The following is a 16523-nucleotide window of genomic DNA, read 5'->3' as shown; positions in this document are numbered from 1 at the left end:
CCTGTTGATTCAATTGACGGTCACACTATGTCTCCTACACTCTCACAACAATATCTAAGTACTCGCGGTGCTGAGTACGGGGTGAGTTGAAAAATAACTGTTCTAAATTTCATCTCAAACATGCTACTAACCCATCTGTCTCTCCAGAGAACCTTTGAAGATGTTGTTCTTCAAGGCCTGGCCTCGGACGGAGGTCTCTTCATCCCGGAGGAAATGCCTGCCCTCCCTAAATCGTGGGAGACCGAATGGCGCGATCTGAGCTTTGAGGATTTGGCGCTTGAAATCATGTCTCTCTACATCTCCACCGACGAGATTCCCCGAGAAGACCTTAAGAGCATCATCTACAAGTCCTACTCGACCTTCCGCCACCCCGAACGCACCCCTTCTGTCCTCCTTGAAAAGAACCTCTACCTGCTAGAGCTATTCCACGGCCCGACCTTTGCGTTCAAGGATGTTGCTCTTAGTTTCCTCGGAAATCTGTTCGAGTATTTCCTTGTTCGCAAGAATGCTGGAAAGACTGGCAAGGACCGACACCACCTCACTGTTGTTGGTGCTACTAGCGGTGACACTGGTTCAGCTGCTATTTATGGACTTCGCGGCAAGAAGGATGTCTCCGTATTCATCCTCTTCCCCGATGGGGGCCGAGTCTCGCCTATCCAAGAAAAGCAAATGACAACTATCTTGGACCCTAATGTGCACAATCTCACCGTGGCTGGCTCATTCGATCACTGCCAGGATATCGTCAAAGCGCTCTTCGCAGATGATGACCTGAACTCCACCCACAATATCGCCGCGGTCAACAGCATTAATATGGCCCGAATCTTGGCCCAGATCACCTACTTCTTCTACTCCTACTTCTCCCTCACCAAGATTCCTTCTTTCAACAAGGACTCCAAGGTGCGCGTGGTCGTCCCGTCCGGCAACTTCGGCGACATCCTCGCCGGTTGGTTTGCCAAGCAGATGGGCCTCCCTATCGACAAACTGGTGATCGCCACTAACGCAAACGACATCCTCGACCGCTTCTTCCGCAGTGGTGGTCACTACACAAAGAAGGCCCTCGACGCCCCCACCGACCACGGTGTGAAGGAAACCCACAGCCCCGCCATGGACATTCTCGTCAGTAGCAACTTCGAGCGTCTCCTCTGGTTCCTCTCCTACAAGACTACCAAGGGTACTGAAGTCGAGCGCCGCAAGCACGCCTGCGAGAGTGTCAGTGGATGGCTGAATGAGCTCAAGACGAACGGAGGCTTCCAGGTCCCCAGTACCGTCCTCGAAGCCGCCAAGGTCGATTTCGAGAGCGAGCGCGTGAGCAACGAGGAGACTATCGCTATGATCCGTGATATCTACAAGACTTCCTTCCCCAAGGGTCTCGGTCCCGGCTCCGCTAAGAGCTCCAAGACCGGTGGTTACATTCTTGACCCCCACACTGCTGTTGGTGTTGCTGCTACCCGCCGCTCTCTGGCACGTAACCCCGATGCTACCCATATCTCGCTGTCTACTGCCCACCCGGCTAAGTTTGCTAGCGCTGTCGACCTTGCTCTGCGCTCCGAGGATGGCTATGACTTCACCGAGATCTTGCCCCAGGAGTTCGTTGGTCTGGAGCAGCGTGAGAGTCGGGTTACCCCCGTCGGGGAGAGTGCTGGATGGCAGGGTGTTAAGGAGATTGTTAAGGCGGAGCTTGAACAGGAGTTGCAGGGTCTGCGATAAATCCGGGACCTAGCAAGCGAAACAAAATGCGTCATTGAACATATTGATTTGGTGAGATTTAATGGGCAGGGTGGAGCATGTGCATGAACCTTTTGGATCCCTTTCACTGTTTTCTCTCTTCTGTCTCAATCTATGTCTGTTTTTGTGTATTAAACCCTCGAATATGAAGATCTCTCCCCCTTTTGATACTGAAGTCGCCATGAACAGGTCTGAGGGGAAAAAAAAGAAAAAAAGACCACGGATAAGCATGTGATCGGCATATCCTTCTTAAAAAATGCAATGTTGTCGTTGATAAAGACAAGCATTCATATTACGTGAGACAACTACGGGGACGGTCACACGTGAGGGACCTCGGGAGGAACCTTCCGGAGGGAGCCGAACCCACAACGGCGAAGCTAACCAGAAAAGGAAAGTGATCCTGTCTAAATCCAACAGTAACTGTCTTACGGAGTGCTCAACAACAGAAAGCCCAGTTGATCCCTTGGCAAGTGCAGTCAAGTGGCCTCTTATACTTCTCGGAGCTCTACCGGTTTGTTTGGATACTCTCCAAATTTCAGTATGCTGTGTGGGACAATTGATGCAACTCAGTATGAACACGTGTACTGTGCTCTGTGGCCTATAGTTCTACGTCCCCACCAAATCGTTTTCATTTCCTAATTTTTCATCGTCTTTCAACATGACAAAAGAGTCTAAGCTTCTTACTGTTATTGGAGCGACGGGCATCCAGGGAGGGTCAGTAATTGCTGCTGCTCTGAAGTCTGGTGACTGGAGGATCCGCGGAGTGACTCGCAATGTCAACAGTGACGCATCCAAGGCATTGGCTTCGAAAGGAGTCGAAATGGTGCTTGCAGATTGGAACGATGAGAAAACCTTAGTGAAGGCATTCGAGGTGACCTTCTTGTTACGCTTAAAAGAAATATAGCTAACTTGGGAAAGGGGTCATATGCCATTTACGCCGTTACTGATTACTGGGCTGGTTTCATGACCCAGAGCGTCGAAGGACTGATTGACATTGAAGCTAGGCAAGGAATCAACCTTGCTAAAGCAGCTTCTCAGATTTCCTCCCTGAAGCATTTCATCTGGAGTACTGTTCCCGACAACGTGAAGATTTCGGGCGGCAAACATTCTATACCTCACTTTGAGGGAAAACTCAAGGTCGATGAATTTATCAGACAAGATCGAGATCTACTCAGCAAGACCACCTTCCTTTGGGTCGGGTACTACGGGACCAACATCATTCTGCCTATGATCGTCCCAAATCTTCTCGTTAGTTTTCCATCCTCGACCCCCGAAATTAATGGGCTGATGTGATGGAGAAAACTTGCGGGAAATACATCCAGCTATTCCCAGTCTCAGATGACACACCCATCACGACAGTCGGCGACCCCAGGGTCAACACGGGCATCTACGCACTCGCCATCTTCAACCAACCTCAGCTCACAATTGGCAGGATTGTTCTGGCGCAGTCTGAGACCAAAACAACCCGCGAAATTATCAATCTGTGGTCCCAGGTTTCAGGAAAGCCTGCTGATTATATTCAAGTATCACTTGATCACTATGACAATCTATGGCCCAAGTGGGGACGAGAGATTGGTCTCATGTTGCAATTCTGGGAGACGGTTCGTGAGAAGAGCTGGACCGCCGATGAACCTGTTCTAACAAAGGAACACTTGAACATTTCTGGGTTGATTGAGATGAAGGAGATTTTTAGTTCTCTTGAGTGGTCTTGAATATTGTATGCTTCCAAGGAGTCAAGACATTCCTGTCTCAGTCACTTCAGACGATTTGAAAGGTACCGGCGTGCCTATCACTCGAGAAGAAAGGGACCTAGTATCCAACACTAATCATGGAATCCGCCAGTGATTCAGCGACATTGGTAGCTTCTTCTGGTTGGACTGTTTCGGGATGTTGTGCAATCACCATAGCCTCGTTCATCTTGGCTACGATCACACCTTGCTCTCCTCCCTACGACACTAAATTTGTGATGGCGAGATAAAAACAAGCACGTGGTGGCTCGAACCTACATTCCTGCCATAGATGCGCTGATCGTCTGCCTTTATAGCCAAAGATTTATGTCCTCTGATGTCGAATCCTGCCGAAAGTGAACGTAGAACGAAATAAGTGTTGGCAAGACTTGATCCTGCCCGATCTGTACAAAACCATATCAGTAGCCCATACTCTCAGATGGCAGATTCGGCAAACAGTGCGTTTAGCCGATGTAGAGAGGGTAGAGGCTACCGGATGTCAAGTACATTCTGATTAAAGAGATTTCCCGCACTAGATCATGATTGTTTCTCCCCTTTTGTAGAAACTAATATCCTATGCTAGTCAAGTAGTTTGCCAATTGTCCAACAATACTTGCAGCTTCTCTTGGTTGCACTGTTTCGGGATAATGTGCGATGACTATTGATTGTGATGATCTCACCACACAAACTCCCTCTTTGCCCTAATCCTCGAACGATTTAACAAGCTATTGCCAAAAGATTGCAATTAAAACATCTTACCTTCTCTGCAAATATGCTCTGATCATCTGCTTTCGTGACCATAAGCTTTTCCCCTGCGACATAGAGTCCACCGGAGTAGAGAGGGATTGAATCCTCGAAGCCTCTCAAAATACACTGGACCTCTCCTTGTTGAACCTATTGGAGGGTCGTTTTAGCCGCAGCTTCAAAGAGTGATCGTCGAAAACCTTACATTGAACCCTGCGCTGGTGGCAAGTAGGGCATCGCCTGCTGCTGAGAATATAGCGGCTTTGTCGATTTTTGTAGATCCCACCAGGGTTTGATCGACCCAGCCTACAGCAACATTAGACTTGAGGGGCTTGTTTAGGCCAGTCTGCATACCTTGCCAGCTCATCTTGGTAGTAAATTGATAGTGATAAATAGGAGCTAAGTCGGGGAAAACAGAGGTGGGACTTGGTGGCTTGAGGGGTAATTCCACTTTATAAAAGGGTAAATGAGCCAATGACACACTCTGACCGTCAGATTTGATCTTCACCTACATTGCGTTCGATTGCAAGACTTAGGGCTAATGAGAGACGTCACTGAGAATTCATTCTAACACAGAACAAAATGGACTTTTGATTCAATGCAAGTACTTTTCTAAGAGAAATCAGATCTTGAAACATACACGGAGCGAAAGAGTCCAAAATCCAAACAACAGAAACGACATATTACTATTAGAATATTTAAAACAAATTTGATAACGACAAAAAATTCTCGAAATAACCAAGCAGCCGTTGGTCTTGAATTCTCCGGCCCTGTTAAAAGCACAAAAGGAAATTCCAAGCGGGGCATAGGCCAGACATTCTCAAAAGATACTCAAGATGCCCATGAGGTCTCTCTGATCCGCACCACAAGGGCCAAAGAGATCATGAACCGAGAGGAATCCAGATCTCAATCAAGAGATGGATCGGCCGTGCTCAACTGATTTACAGGAGAGCCATGAGACCAACAACACCGGCAAGGAGGCCAGCAACGGGCTTAACGTTGGAGGCAGCACCGGTGAAGTCGCCGGAGGAGGCGGTGGAGCTGTGCTCCTCAGGGGTAGAGGGCGTCTCAGGGGTCTCCGGGGTGGAGGGGGTAGAGGTGCCAGAGGGGGGAGCAGCGGGCTGGGTCTCAGCGGGAGCAGCGGGGACACCGGGAGCAGCAGGGACACCGGGCTGGGTCTCAGCGGGAGCAGCAGGGACACCGGGAGCAGCGGGGACACCGGGCTGGGTCTCAGCGGGAGCAGCAGGGACACCGGGAGCAGCGGGGACACCGGGCTGGGTCTCAGCGGGAGCAGCAGGGACACCGGGAGCAGCGGGGACACCGGGCTGGGTCTCGACGGGAGCAGCAGGGACGCCGGGCTGGGTCTCAGCGGGAGCAGCAGGGACACCGGGAGCAGCGGGGACACCGGGAGCAGCAGGGACACCGGGAGCAGCGGGGACACCGGGAGCAGCGGGGACACCGGGAGCAGCGGGGACACCGGGAGCAGCGGGGACACCGGGAGCAGCGGGGACACCGGGAGCAGCAGGGACACCGGGAGCAGCGGGGACACCGGGAGCAGCGGGGACGCCGGGAGCAGCAGGGACGCCGGGAGCAGCAGGGACGCCGGGAGCAGCAGGGACGCCGGGAGCAGCAGGGACGCCGGGAGCAGCAGGGACGCCGGGAGCAGCAGGGACGCCGGGAGCAGCAGGGACGCCGGGAGCAGCAGGGACGCCGGGAGCAGCAGGGACGCCGGGAGCAGCAGGGACGCCGGGAGCAGCGGGGACACCGGGCTGGGTCTGAGCGGGAACACCAGGGACACTGGGCTGAGTCTGAGCGGGAACACCGGGCTGAGTCTCGACGGGAACACCGGGCTTGGTCTCGACGGGAACACCAGGCTTGGTCTCGACGGGCTGGGTCTCAACGGGAACACCAGGCTTGGTCTCGACGGGCTGGGTCTCAACGGGGACAGCGGGGTTGGTGGAAGCGGGCTTGTGGGGAATCACAACATCTCCAGTAGGCTTCAGGACGGGGGCGGTAGGGCCTCCGGTGGCTGGCTGGGTGGCGTTGTAGAAGGTGAGAGGCTTCTCATCGCACAGGGTGCAGACGGTAGTCTTGGTGATGGTGATGGTGCTTGTTCCGGTGACGGGAACGGTCCAGGTCTTAGAGCCAGAAGTGATGGTAGACGAGGTGACTAAAACATATTGTTAAGATTTGTGGTTCCAGAAGTTTGGTTTGGTAGAGATCATTATAGGGCTTACCAGGGCAGGTAGTGGTCACGTAAGTAAGAGTCTTGGTGGTGCCAGGGTTCACGGGGACGTGGGGCTTAGTGGTGGTGTGTTCATGCACCGGCGTGGTCGAGGTGGTGCAGGGGGTAGTGGTACCGTTCACCGGGGTGGTGGTGGTGTGCTCCCACACTGGAGTGGTGGTGTGCTTGTGCACCGGGATAGTCGAGGTGGTGCAGGGGGTAGTGGTACCGTTCACCGGGGTGGTGGTAGTGTGCTCCCACACCGGAGTGGTGGTGTGCTCGTGCACCGGGATAGTCGAGGTGGTGCAGGGGGTAGTGGTACCGTTCACCGGGGTGGTGGTAGTGTGCTCCCACACCGGAGTGGTGGTGTGCTCGTGCACCGGGGTGGTCGAGGTGGTGCAGGGGGTAGTGGTACCGTTCACCGGGGTGGTGGTAGTGTGCTCCCACACCGGAGTGGTGGTGTGCTCGTGCACCGGGGTGGTCGAGGTGGTGCATGGGGTGGTGGTGTTGCTGTGCACCGGAGTGGTGGTGTGCTCATGCACCGGGGTGGTGGTGGTATGCTCATGCACCGGGGGGGTGGTGGTGGTATGCTTGTGCCCCGGAGTGGTGGTGGTGTGCTCATGCACCGGGGGGGTGGTGGTGTGCTCATGCACCGGGGTGGTGGTGGTGTGCTCATGCACCGGGGTGGTAGTGGTGTGCTCGTGCACCGGGGTAGTGGTGGTCGAGGTGGTGCACGGGGTTGTCCACGACTCAGTGGTCTTGCTCCAAGAGTCGTGAGTCGAGACGTGCTCGGCCGGCTTGGACCAGCTCTCGCCCCAGCCCTCAGCCTGGGCAGGGGCAGCAACAGCAGCAGAGCTCTGAGCAGCGCGGCGGACGAAATCCTCGCCACGAGCCTGCATGATACCGGCGAAGGCTGGGCTGGCAAGAGCCAGAATAGCAACGGAGTTGATCATTTCGAGTGGTCAAAGTCTTAACAAACTGGAAAAGCTAACGAGTGAAGAGATGGTGATGGAAAGTCTGAGAGGTGGACAGAGATGAATGGTCTTATATGCCCTGTTTGACAAGACTGGACCCAAGTCATGACGGATGTGGGCGCCACGGTCGTGTTCAGGACAGAAAGGTAGACCTGATTCGCAATGTGACCATATGAAGCCGAATGCAGGTACTAGGATAGCTTCATCACAGATTGCAAAGGCACAGATAAAATGCCATTGGACGAAATTTTGTGCAATGATACATCCGTATGGCGAACTCGGATGCAAACGTGACAGACTGAGCACCAGTAGGGTAAGTAGCGGGGGAGATCTCCATCTTCATCCACTAGAGTAGCCTAATGCGGAAGTGTGAGAAGATCTTGGCAATCTCCGGAGCCTCACAATCCGAAAAAGTAGCTGGCGGATTGTTGGCGTGACTGTATATTGCTTCCTTTCCGCAGACAATATCACTTAATTGTTGTTCAAGAATACAGGTATTTTTGATTGCATGGTCAGCAAAGGCCTATTTCGGATATTTAGCGTTAACAGAGGAGTAGCCACCAGGCAGCTGCCAGTACGATGGCTGGGTGATCATATTTGACCGGGACCACATTTGATGAAAAAGACCCTCTGATTGGGGGTAAAGACCCCACGCAGATCGATGGTCTCGCAGTCAAAACGCTCAACCAGTAGATTAAAAGCGGCCAAAAACCCCCAGGTACGAATAGGGGTCATTAATTTCAAGGTTAGCTCTCTGGAATGTGGGCATAGCATCCGACCAAGAATAGGGGCGTTCCATTGGTTGATGCCACTATGAAGGAATGTACGCGTGAACTTGAAGTATTCCCTCAGCAAGGCTATCCCAACAGGCTCGCCAAATAACATTTTCTGAGGGATTGATCCGGATGTGGACTGTAGTAACATCGACAGCTGTAATCAATGACGGGGACATCTCAATCTAGCACTGGGTTTGGCCAAGTCCACATTGCGCGAAGATGGGGCATTTTGCCGCAAACTAACAATGGTGTTCTCGTTAGAGATTGACACCGGAGGTGGCTTCAACCAATCCGACAAGGTGACGTGCAGCCTGCATGCCCGTTGTCGTTTGGGACAGCAAGAAGTCTAGATGTCATCCGTGGATCCTGGTGGACAAGAGGTACAGCCGTAAGGTACTACAGATGTTTTGGCCGCAAACGGCAAGGGGATGGATGTAGTACCTTGACATCTTGTAGCAGAGTTGACGACTGCCTCTTTCAAGTGAAAGCAAGCAACAGTCTCGAGGCATCCCATCCGTTTTCGATCATACAACATAGATGGCAGTTCTGTGGTCCCTAACGGATGTTAGGGCCTAATATATATGTAATATATATGCCGCTGCAATGACAAACAAACGTTCTGTTTGTCCTTGTGATCTTTTGGCCTAGGTTGTAGTTAGCGGTTAACTAGTTAGCGGCCTGATTTGTCTTCGGGATTACAGTTCCATTTTCGGGCAGCACGTGACACAGGGCTTAGGGCAGACGCGCGCAAAGGGCTTCGCGCGTCGCGTGTCGCGTGTCACGCCTTCCTGTTTGGGCTCAATTAAGCCCTGGAGAACCTTGAAGAGTGTATTTGTTTTGCCCATCACCAAATCTCGCCCACAATGCCTCACTCTGTATCACCTGGCTCTGCGCAGAATGACGATGAAATGCCGGATGCCCCCCCAGTCGAGACCTCGACTGAAACTAATGTCAGACTCGAGGACATGTTCAACGGCGATGATGACAATGACGATGAGTTCTCGGCTACTGGAGATGTGAAGATGGAATCTCCAGTTGCGAAGGAAAAGTGGGTGCTCAATTCGCGAACAACAACCTTGACGCGAAATGCTGACCAAAAGCTCGTAACAGGCCTCCAGTGCCCACATCCTCTGGTGTGGACTCGGATATCATGCTCGCCTTTTATCAACGACTTTTCCCCTTCCGATATCTTTTCCAATGGCTGAATCATGGCATTGTACCAACAAAAGACTTCGGCAACCGAGAGTTTGCACTGACGCTACAAAATGACGCATATCTCCGGTACCAATCATATCCAACTGCTGACCTGTAAGACCAATTCGATTTCTATTGTCGAATGCCCCTGGAGCTAACACATGTGGCCAGGTTTCGGAAAGACATACTCAAGATGAACCCTTCTCGCTTCGAAATCGGACCTGTCTACAGTACCAACCCACGCGATCGCAAAACGTTACGAGGTGGCCAAATGAAGCCAGTCCATAAGGAATTGGTTTTCGATATTGATTTGACTGATTATGATGATATTCGTACATGTTGTGTGAATGTGAACATCTGTGCGAAGTGCTGGTCATTTGTGACTATGTCAATCAAGGTCATTGACACCGCACTCCGGGAGGACTTTGGGTTTGAACACATCCTCTGGGTTTACTCGGGTCGTCGTGGTGCCCATGCTTGGGTGTGTGATCCACGTGCGCGTCATCTACCGGATGATCGTCGTCGAGCCATTGCTGGATATCTTGAGATGGTCCGCGGAGGTTCACAAAGTGGGAAGAAAGTCAACATTAAACGCCCACTGCATCCCCATATTGTACGCAGTCTTGAGTTGCTCAAACATGACTTTGCCCGGACCACACTTGGTGACCAAGACACATTTGAATCCGCTGAGCAGGCCGAGCGCCTTTTGTCCTTGTTGCCTGACAAGCTATTGAATGAATCCCTGAGGAGGAAATGGGAGTCCTCTCCAAATCGTGCCAGCACCAGTAAATGGGCTGATATTGATTCACTTGCAAAGACTGGTAAGAGTAGCACACTAAACCCTGCGACGCTCCGAGATGCGAAGCAAGACATTGTTCTGGAATATACATACCCACGCCTGGATGCCGAGGTCAGCAAGAAGATGATTCATTTGCTCAAGAGTCCCTTTGTTATCCACCCCGGCACTGGTCGTATTTGTGTTCCTATCGATCCTCGCAATGCCGAACACTTCGATCCTCTCTCCGTCCCGACGGTAATGACTCTGCTCGCTGAGATTGATGAATATGACGCGAAACACCCTGCCGGCTCAGCGGAGGCAGACATCCCTGATGTTGAAGGAAGCACGATGAACGGTTCCGACATGAAGGGTAGTCGGAAGGTGCAGGACTATGAAAAGACCAGCCTGAAACCATACATCGACTTCTTTCGTTCATTCATCGCAGGCCTCATTAGGGAAGAGCGTGCTGGCAAGCGTGAACGCGACGACAGTGGCTCTGCTATCAAGGCCGATCCTATGGAATTTTGACCGCACCAGTTCCCTGTGCCTAGCTTTCCCTCATAGGATTATGACTTTATGTTTTGTTAATTACCTCCACTGATTTAATTTTGGACTTCAATCATATCAAATGATTGCACTTTCGAGGAGTTGGGGTCTATGGTGAATGAAACTGAGTGATTTGCTATCAATCAGCCTGATTCAACATTTATTACCTTGTTCGCATTCGAATCTATCAATTGAATATCGATAACCACTCGGATGTGGAACGTGTCAACTTGCAAGCTGTGCAAATTAGAATAGAAGTAGAACTATGGCCGTGTAGTAAGTGAAGTGATTGTATATTGGAAATATTGGTACAAGTAGTTGCACTGAAGCACACCATGACATGGAGGCACGAGGGTGGCATCTCCATAGCATGACATCTTCTCATTAACAAAAAGCACCTCCGACAGGATTAACAGGAAATCTGCCGAAGGTTAAATGGGGTAGTTAATTTAAGCACCAATGAAGTTCTTGACGGCTAAAGGAGAAAAGTGTTGTTAGCACGAGTCACAGAAGCAATATGTAGGAAGGTAGACATACTCTCCAACCAGCGCAAGTACTCCTTTTGCTCCTTAACGGAGATATAGTCAGGGACCATGTTAGCGAACTCGGTGTTGAGGCCACGGTCCTCGAGGTAGCGGTCCCACAGACCCTGAAGGTCTTCATCGAGGTTCTCGAAGGGGGGGCCTGCGTAGAGGCTCTGGCGAGCCCAATCCTTCTCAGCAGTTAAAGACTGGGCGAGCTCAGCCTTGGCGAAGTGGGAGACCTCCTCGATCTGGAACACACCGTCCTGGACAACGGTCTGGATCAGAAGAGCACCGTGGTTGGGCTTCTCAACGGTGATGGTAACACGAGCAGGGAAGCTTGGCTCCGGCTGCTCGATGTCCTCCTCGGCGGAGGCCTCGGCATCATGGCCGCGAGACTGGTTCTGGAAGTCCATCTCATCGGCCAGAGAGGCGTCGTCGAAGTCGTCCTGTTCGCTGATGTTCTGGATATCGGCGACGGTAAAGCTGACACGGATGCTAAACAATCGCGCATATTAATTAGCATTCACCATTAGAATGGTAAGAAAAGAAAAAGTGGAATGGTTGTATGAATCGTACTTCTCAGTGCCGAACTTCTTGGTAAGGATGACCTCTTGGTCTCCCGCAATATCCTTCACCTGCCACTCGCCGTGCTTAATAGTCTCTTCGATGGCTTCCAGTTGCTCCTCAAATTCAGGGATTTCGGAAGAATTCTCGTGCTTCAGCTCATCCTCGAGCTTGGCGAGAAGCTCAATGTCGACTGTGAGAAGGAAAATCTAGAATCAGCCCATGACCACATCAAGAATCCGCTACTAGAAAAGCTCTGATTTCGGCGGACTCTCTGAAAGATTCTTTAAAGCATCTTACCTTCAGATGAAGGAGCCTTGAAGATGCTAGTGGTCGAGAAGGCAGCGTAGGCGGGCTTAGTAGCCTGCTTCCAAGGTTGCTGGAGGGCGAGCTTGGGAAGTGCTGGGCGCAGAGCCGAAGTGGCAACGGAGCGCGAGAAAGTGCGCGGGATAGAGCGTGTGATAGTGCGAAGAGAAAGCATTGTGAATGTGGATGGTCTAGAGTAGATGAGGATGAGAGCTTGGGGAAAAAGTAATTGAGACAAGTTATTACGAATGCCAAGACCGGCACTTCTACTTTGGCGCGCGACCACGCAACTTGGTTTGACATTCGGCAAAAGGCACAAACATTTTCAATTGACTCTCATCAAAGAGAACAGTGAGTGATTTGAGTTGATTGGAACTCCTATCATGACTAGCTCTACTGTATGCGCACGAACGGCTGATGGAAGGCCTGGCGCATTGAGGGATACTAGACGAATGATATAACCGCATTGAAATGGTATATTCGAGAAAATTCGGCTGTACGGAATCTAGAAAAGAATCCATTGTACCCATAATGCGCCAACCCAGTCTTTTTGGACACCAGACAAAAAAAAAGATAGAAAAAGAAGGAATCGTGATTATGACATGCTCTTCGGGGGGAAAGTAGATGTGAGTTTGTCTCCGGCTTTCGTGAACCGCATGAACTTGATCGCACTGAGACCCGACCAATGCCCATTCCAGTTCTTCATTGCGGTCATCGCATATTGATCCCCTAGATCGGGCATCCAAAGTCCAGTTGACCACTCCCGATCCTCGGTTTGCACTCGCTGTTTCAAGGCTTCTTCGCGCTTGCTAGGAGGACGTCCCTTCCGGCGCTCTGACTCGAGCTGTTTGATCTCCTCAGTGTCACGGTCAATGTACCTGGGTTGGGTTAGTTTTGAATTTGTTCCCAGATCGTTGGTGTTACATACTTGGCGACGAACTCGGAAATCTCTTCCGTTGAAAGGGCCTCGGTAAGCTCTTGAATAGCCTCAAAGATGTAATTAATTCGGTCCACTGTTTGGGTCAGCTGGGTGGTCTTCAATTGAAATAGATAGCTGTCTCACAGTATGGCTGTCTTGCACGGTTCACAGTGGCGTTATGGCGGGACAATCGATCGTCGCGAGCACCAGCTTTGCGGAGTCGGTGGGCATCGCGACTATTTTCATGAAGCACATTAGTGGAGCTGCGCTTCTTGGAAATCTGCTTGTGCACTTTTTCTAGAGTAACGGGCATGGTGGCGGGCTGAGGACAAGAATTACTCCAAACACTCCGCCGTAGATTTCGACGATTATTTTCGTGGAAGCACCGGCATTAAAAGGCGGTGACTCCGATATCACCGCCTTCCCCACTCGAGGAAAGCGCGTCTGCGCGTCGATATAGGGACATTCCAGTAGTTATTTACTCCTTTAATTCTCTAAGTGAGACTGGATTTGGACCTCGCATTGTATTTCCTATTTACCTTTTTCCTTCTTTTGGAAATTTCAACTTATGTTATCATTTATTGCTTGAATACGAGGACCCGCCTGTCCCTCGAACGGTGTCCACCATGGGTATCAAAGGTATGTTGACTTGTGACTTTCTAGGGGGGAAATGAAAGATGACTTTAACGCAAAGAAACAGGACTGCACGGGCTTCTCAAGTCCATTCAGAAACCCTGTCATGTTAAAAATTTCAATGGGCAAACTCTTGGAGTTGATGCATATGGATGGCTGCACCGTGGAACAGTTGCTTGTTCTGTGGATTTGGTCCTGGACAATCCTACTAGGAAGTATGTCTATTTGAGATCTTCTCCCTAAGCCCTTTACTGATCATGCTATCTTGTGGCAGGCACATTGATTTCGTCCTCAATCGGGTCCGCATGCTTCTTTTCTTTGGGGTGAAACCCTACCTCGTTTTCGATGGAGACAATCTGCCCAGCAAGGCAGGGACCGAACAGGATCGCTATAAGCGACGTCAGGAAAGCAAGACCCTTGGGCTGGAGTTACAACGGAAAGGCAAGATGCCAGAAGCTTACCAGGAGTTCCAAAAGGCCGTCGATGTAACACCCTACATGGCCCGGCAGTTGATCGAGGAACTGAAGCAGATGAATGTGCAATATGTGGTGGCCCCGTATGAAGCAGATGCCCAGTTGGTGTACCTGGAGCAACAGGGTGACATTCACGGAATCATATCCGAGGACTCGGACTTGCTTGTTTTTGGGGCAAAGCGATTGATCTCCAAATTGGATCAGCACGGGGAGTGCATTGAAATAAATCGCGCTGATTTTACTGCTTGCCGCGAGGTTAACTTGGTTGGTTTCAGTGATCCAGACTTCAGAAATATGTGCATTTTGAGCGGTTGTGACTACTTGGCAAATATTCCCAAACTGGGACTGAAGACTGCCTACCGGATCATTCGCAAACATCGAAATGTTGAAAAAGCCCTGCGCATGCTCCAATTTGATGGCAATTTCCGAGTCCCAGCAGACTACCTTGCCAACTTCAAACAGGCTGAGTTGACCTTCCTCTACCAGCGAGTCTTCTGCCGCAAAGCTGAAAAGCTAGTGACTCTGACTTTACCTGATGATGATGTGAATTTGGCCGTCCTGCCATATATCGGCGCCGATATGGAGCCGCAAATTGCCGTTGGAGTTTCTCGTGGCGATCTGGATCCAACTACTAAGGAACCAATCACTCTAAAGCCACTAGCCGCAAATCGATGGACTCTTGGCATCAGTCGCCGACTGACATTGGGTACTTCCTCTGAGTTGAAGCCCAAAAAGTCCATCAACTCATTCTTCACCCCGAAGAGGACGCCGCTGGCCGAGCTGGACCCTAATAGCCTGACCCCGTCTCCGAGCCAGCAACGACTCCTGGAGCGCAATGCAAACAACACCTGGCAGGCCAATGCGGCGCCCTTCCGCTCCAACTCGGTCAGATCCACACCTCTCAGAGCCTTTTCTGACCAAGGCCTTAGCCCTATGGTTCGGAGTGTGGAACGCTCATCATTCTTGGCCCAAAGTGCCAAGTCGTCGACCTTGCAGTGTACAAAGAGACAGAGACTTTGCTCTGAGGTTGAAGGAGATTCTCTACCTGCTTGTTCCCCTGCTCGTAGTCGGTTTTTTGCTCCTACTTCAGAACAGGATAGCCCCAGTGGCCAAAAGCCCTTTCGGTCAAAACGGTCACGCAAATCAGTAGGCGGTGTCTTCTCTGATGAAATGGCAGAAGATATCATGTCCAGAATTCCAGATCCCAGTACTACGCCTTCGTCTGCTGAGTCTAGACGCAAGAACAACCTTGAGATATCTGGCAAGCCCAGTGAAGTTGAAACTCCTCCTAGCTCCATCTCCAACAAAGCCGTGATGACCGAGAACCTCGAAACATCTCAGGACAGTCCCGGGGATGCCACACCGAGCTCCCCAGGTTTCAGTCAGGCTCTTGACCATCACGTTGACCGACAAAACTCAAATGTACTGTCCAAGTTTACTTTTCAAGCGGGGCAAAAGCCCGACACAGCCGCAGCCAACTCTATGACGACTAAGACTCCTGCGGTTCAGACTTCTCAACGACCTTCAATGCCCTCGACCCCCAGAAGCCCAGCCGCGATTGCACGGAGCAACTTGTTTCAACGACGCCTGACGCCACTCCAGCGGATGGGGCAATCCGCTCTCCGTCGATCTAACACCATCAACATTCCTACTAAACTCCGGGATGCCGAAGCCTCTGAACCTCTGATTGAAGCTTCTTCTCCTGTTACACGCAAATGGTCCTCTTTTGCGGGAACCCAAGGCAGCGAAGATCTGATTGTCCCGGACAGTGAGGATGATGAAGACGAGGATGAGCCAAGCACAGGGCACTTTACTACTCTTGATCTCAAACGCTTTTCTTTCGCCGCAAAGTAGGCTACATCTTTATTTGATCACGGAGCATTAGGACGGGAAAATTGGGTCTTTGAATCCGGGGTAGCATTGGAACACTGGTTTGGTGGGTTCCACTTTGGCGCGTAACTTGAGGTGTTAATGCTTTTAAATTGGGGCTATTGTTTGACATAGCGTTGGATAGGGTTTGAAAATCTTAGCATCTTGAAACGTTAAAACATTGAAATAAGCCCCATGGAACAGAGTAGATTCTTCTGCGTACTACGTAGTGTAACTAAGTAGACGGCCCAATATCTAAGAGGCTGGGTGAATCGCGTGGCTTGTGGAAGTGGGGCAAAAGGTTATGATCTGCACTAGTCCAGATCTGGACTAGCACGTCCCATTCCGTCCCATGTGAGTGGGCAGAAATATCCACTTAGAAGGCGGTCTGAACTGGTTACCAGGGAAGCGGGAGAGTAAACAAGAGCGGTTGGCCCAGCCTCCTAGATTTCTTACAGCACATACTCTTGCCTTATTCCCAGCCTCTAGAAAGATTTGGAGAATCTGTCAATTAGCCTGACGTTGAGTATTGTTCCAGCTACAATCC

The 16523-nt window shown here is 51.1% G+C and overlaps 8 protein-coding genes across 8 annotated transcripts; 4 read left to right on the top strand and 4 right to left on the bottom strand.

Annotated features, from left to right (window-relative positions):
* Window positions 1–27: 27 nt before the first annotated feature.
* On the top strand, window positions 28–1707 carry Pdw03_5751 (Tryptophan synthase beta subunit-like PLP-dependent enzymes superfamily; the record flags this gene model as incomplete). Its single annotated transcript, XM_014682740.2, has 2 exons — window positions 28–81; window positions 148–1707. 2 exons carry the CDS (start codon window positions 28–30, stop codon window positions 1705–1707), a joined length of 1614 nt encoding a protein of 537 aa, XP_014538226.2.
* Window positions 1708–2383: 676 nt separating this feature from the next.
* Pdw03_5750 (NAD(P)-binding domain) lies at window positions 2384–3437 on the top strand (the record flags this gene model as incomplete). The annotated part of the gene is made up of 4 exons (XM_066101159.1): window positions 2384–2439; window positions 2509–2596; window positions 2644–2973; window positions 3048–3437. 4 exons carry the CDS (start codon window positions 2384–2386, stop codon window positions 3435–3437), a joined length of 864 nt encoding a protein of 287 aa, XP_065958099.1.
* A 581-nt stretch (window positions 3438–4018) lies between these two features.
* Pdw03_5749 (Profilin) lies at window positions 4019–4563 on the bottom strand (the record flags this gene model as incomplete). The annotated part of the gene is made up of 4 exons (XM_066101158.1): window positions 4019–4153; window positions 4212–4346; window positions 4402–4502; window positions 4551–4563. 4 exons carry the CDS (start codon window positions 4561–4563, stop codon window positions 4019–4021), a joined length of 384 nt encoding a protein of 127 aa, XP_065958098.1.
* A 574-nt stretch (window positions 4564–5137) lies between these two features.
* Window positions 5138–7373, bottom strand: Pdw03_5748 (putative basic proline-rich protein; the record flags this gene model as incomplete). Its single annotated transcript, XM_066101157.1, has 2 exons — window positions 5138–6366; window positions 6434–7373. The coding sequence occupies 2 exons, from the start codon at window positions 7371–7373 to the stop codon at window positions 5138–5140; spliced, it is 2169 nt and encodes a 722-aa protein (XP_065958097.1).
* A 1660-nt stretch (window positions 7374–9033) lies between these two features.
* Window positions 9034–10670, top strand: Pdw03_5747 (DNA primase; the record flags this gene model as incomplete). The annotated part of the gene is made up of 3 exons (XM_014682737.1): window positions 9034–9218; window positions 9281–9478; window positions 9536–10670. 3 exons carry the CDS (start codon window positions 9034–9036, stop codon window positions 10668–10670), a joined length of 1518 nt encoding a protein of 505 aa, XP_014538223.1.
* Window positions 10671–11137: 467 nt separating this feature from the next.
* Window positions 11138–12257, bottom strand: Pdw03_5746 (Regulatory protein SUAPRGA1; the record flags this gene model as incomplete). Its single annotated transcript, XM_014682736.1, has 4 exons — window positions 11138–11163; window positions 11226–11707; window positions 11789–11969; window positions 12077–12257. The coding sequence occupies 4 exons, from the start codon at window positions 12255–12257 to the stop codon at window positions 11138–11140; spliced, it is 870 nt and encodes a 289-aa protein (XP_014538222.1).
* A 420-nt stretch (window positions 12258–12677) lies between these two features.
* On the bottom strand, window positions 12678–13314 carry Pdw03_5745 (putative translation machinery-associated protein; the record flags this gene model as incomplete). Its single annotated transcript, XM_014682735.1, has 3 exons — window positions 12678–12960; window positions 13011–13095; window positions 13146–13314. The coding sequence occupies 3 exons, from the start codon at window positions 13312–13314 to the stop codon at window positions 12678–12680; spliced, it is 537 nt and encodes a 178-aa protein (XP_014538221.1).
* Window positions 13315–13627: 313 nt separating this feature from the next.
* Window positions 13628–15961, top strand: Pdw03_5744 (Exonuclease, putative; the record flags this gene model as incomplete). Its single annotated transcript, XM_014682734.2, has 3 exons — window positions 13628–13640; window positions 13702–13849; window positions 13909–15961. The coding sequence occupies 3 exons, from the start codon at window positions 13628–13630 to the stop codon at window positions 15959–15961; spliced, it is 2214 nt and encodes a 737-aa protein (XP_014538220.2).
* Window positions 15962–16523: the final 562 nt, after the last annotated feature.

Source organism: Penicillium digitatum, chromosome 6 (genome assembly GCF_016767815.1).
Source record: "Penicillium digitatum chromosome 6, complete sequence".
NCBI classification, from domain to species: domain Eukaryota; kingdom Fungi; phylum Ascomycota; class Eurotiomycetes; order Eurotiales; family Aspergillaceae; genus Penicillium; species Penicillium digitatum.
Note: the sequence above shows the minus strand (reverse complement) of the source record. Positions and strands in the feature narration are given on the sequence as shown.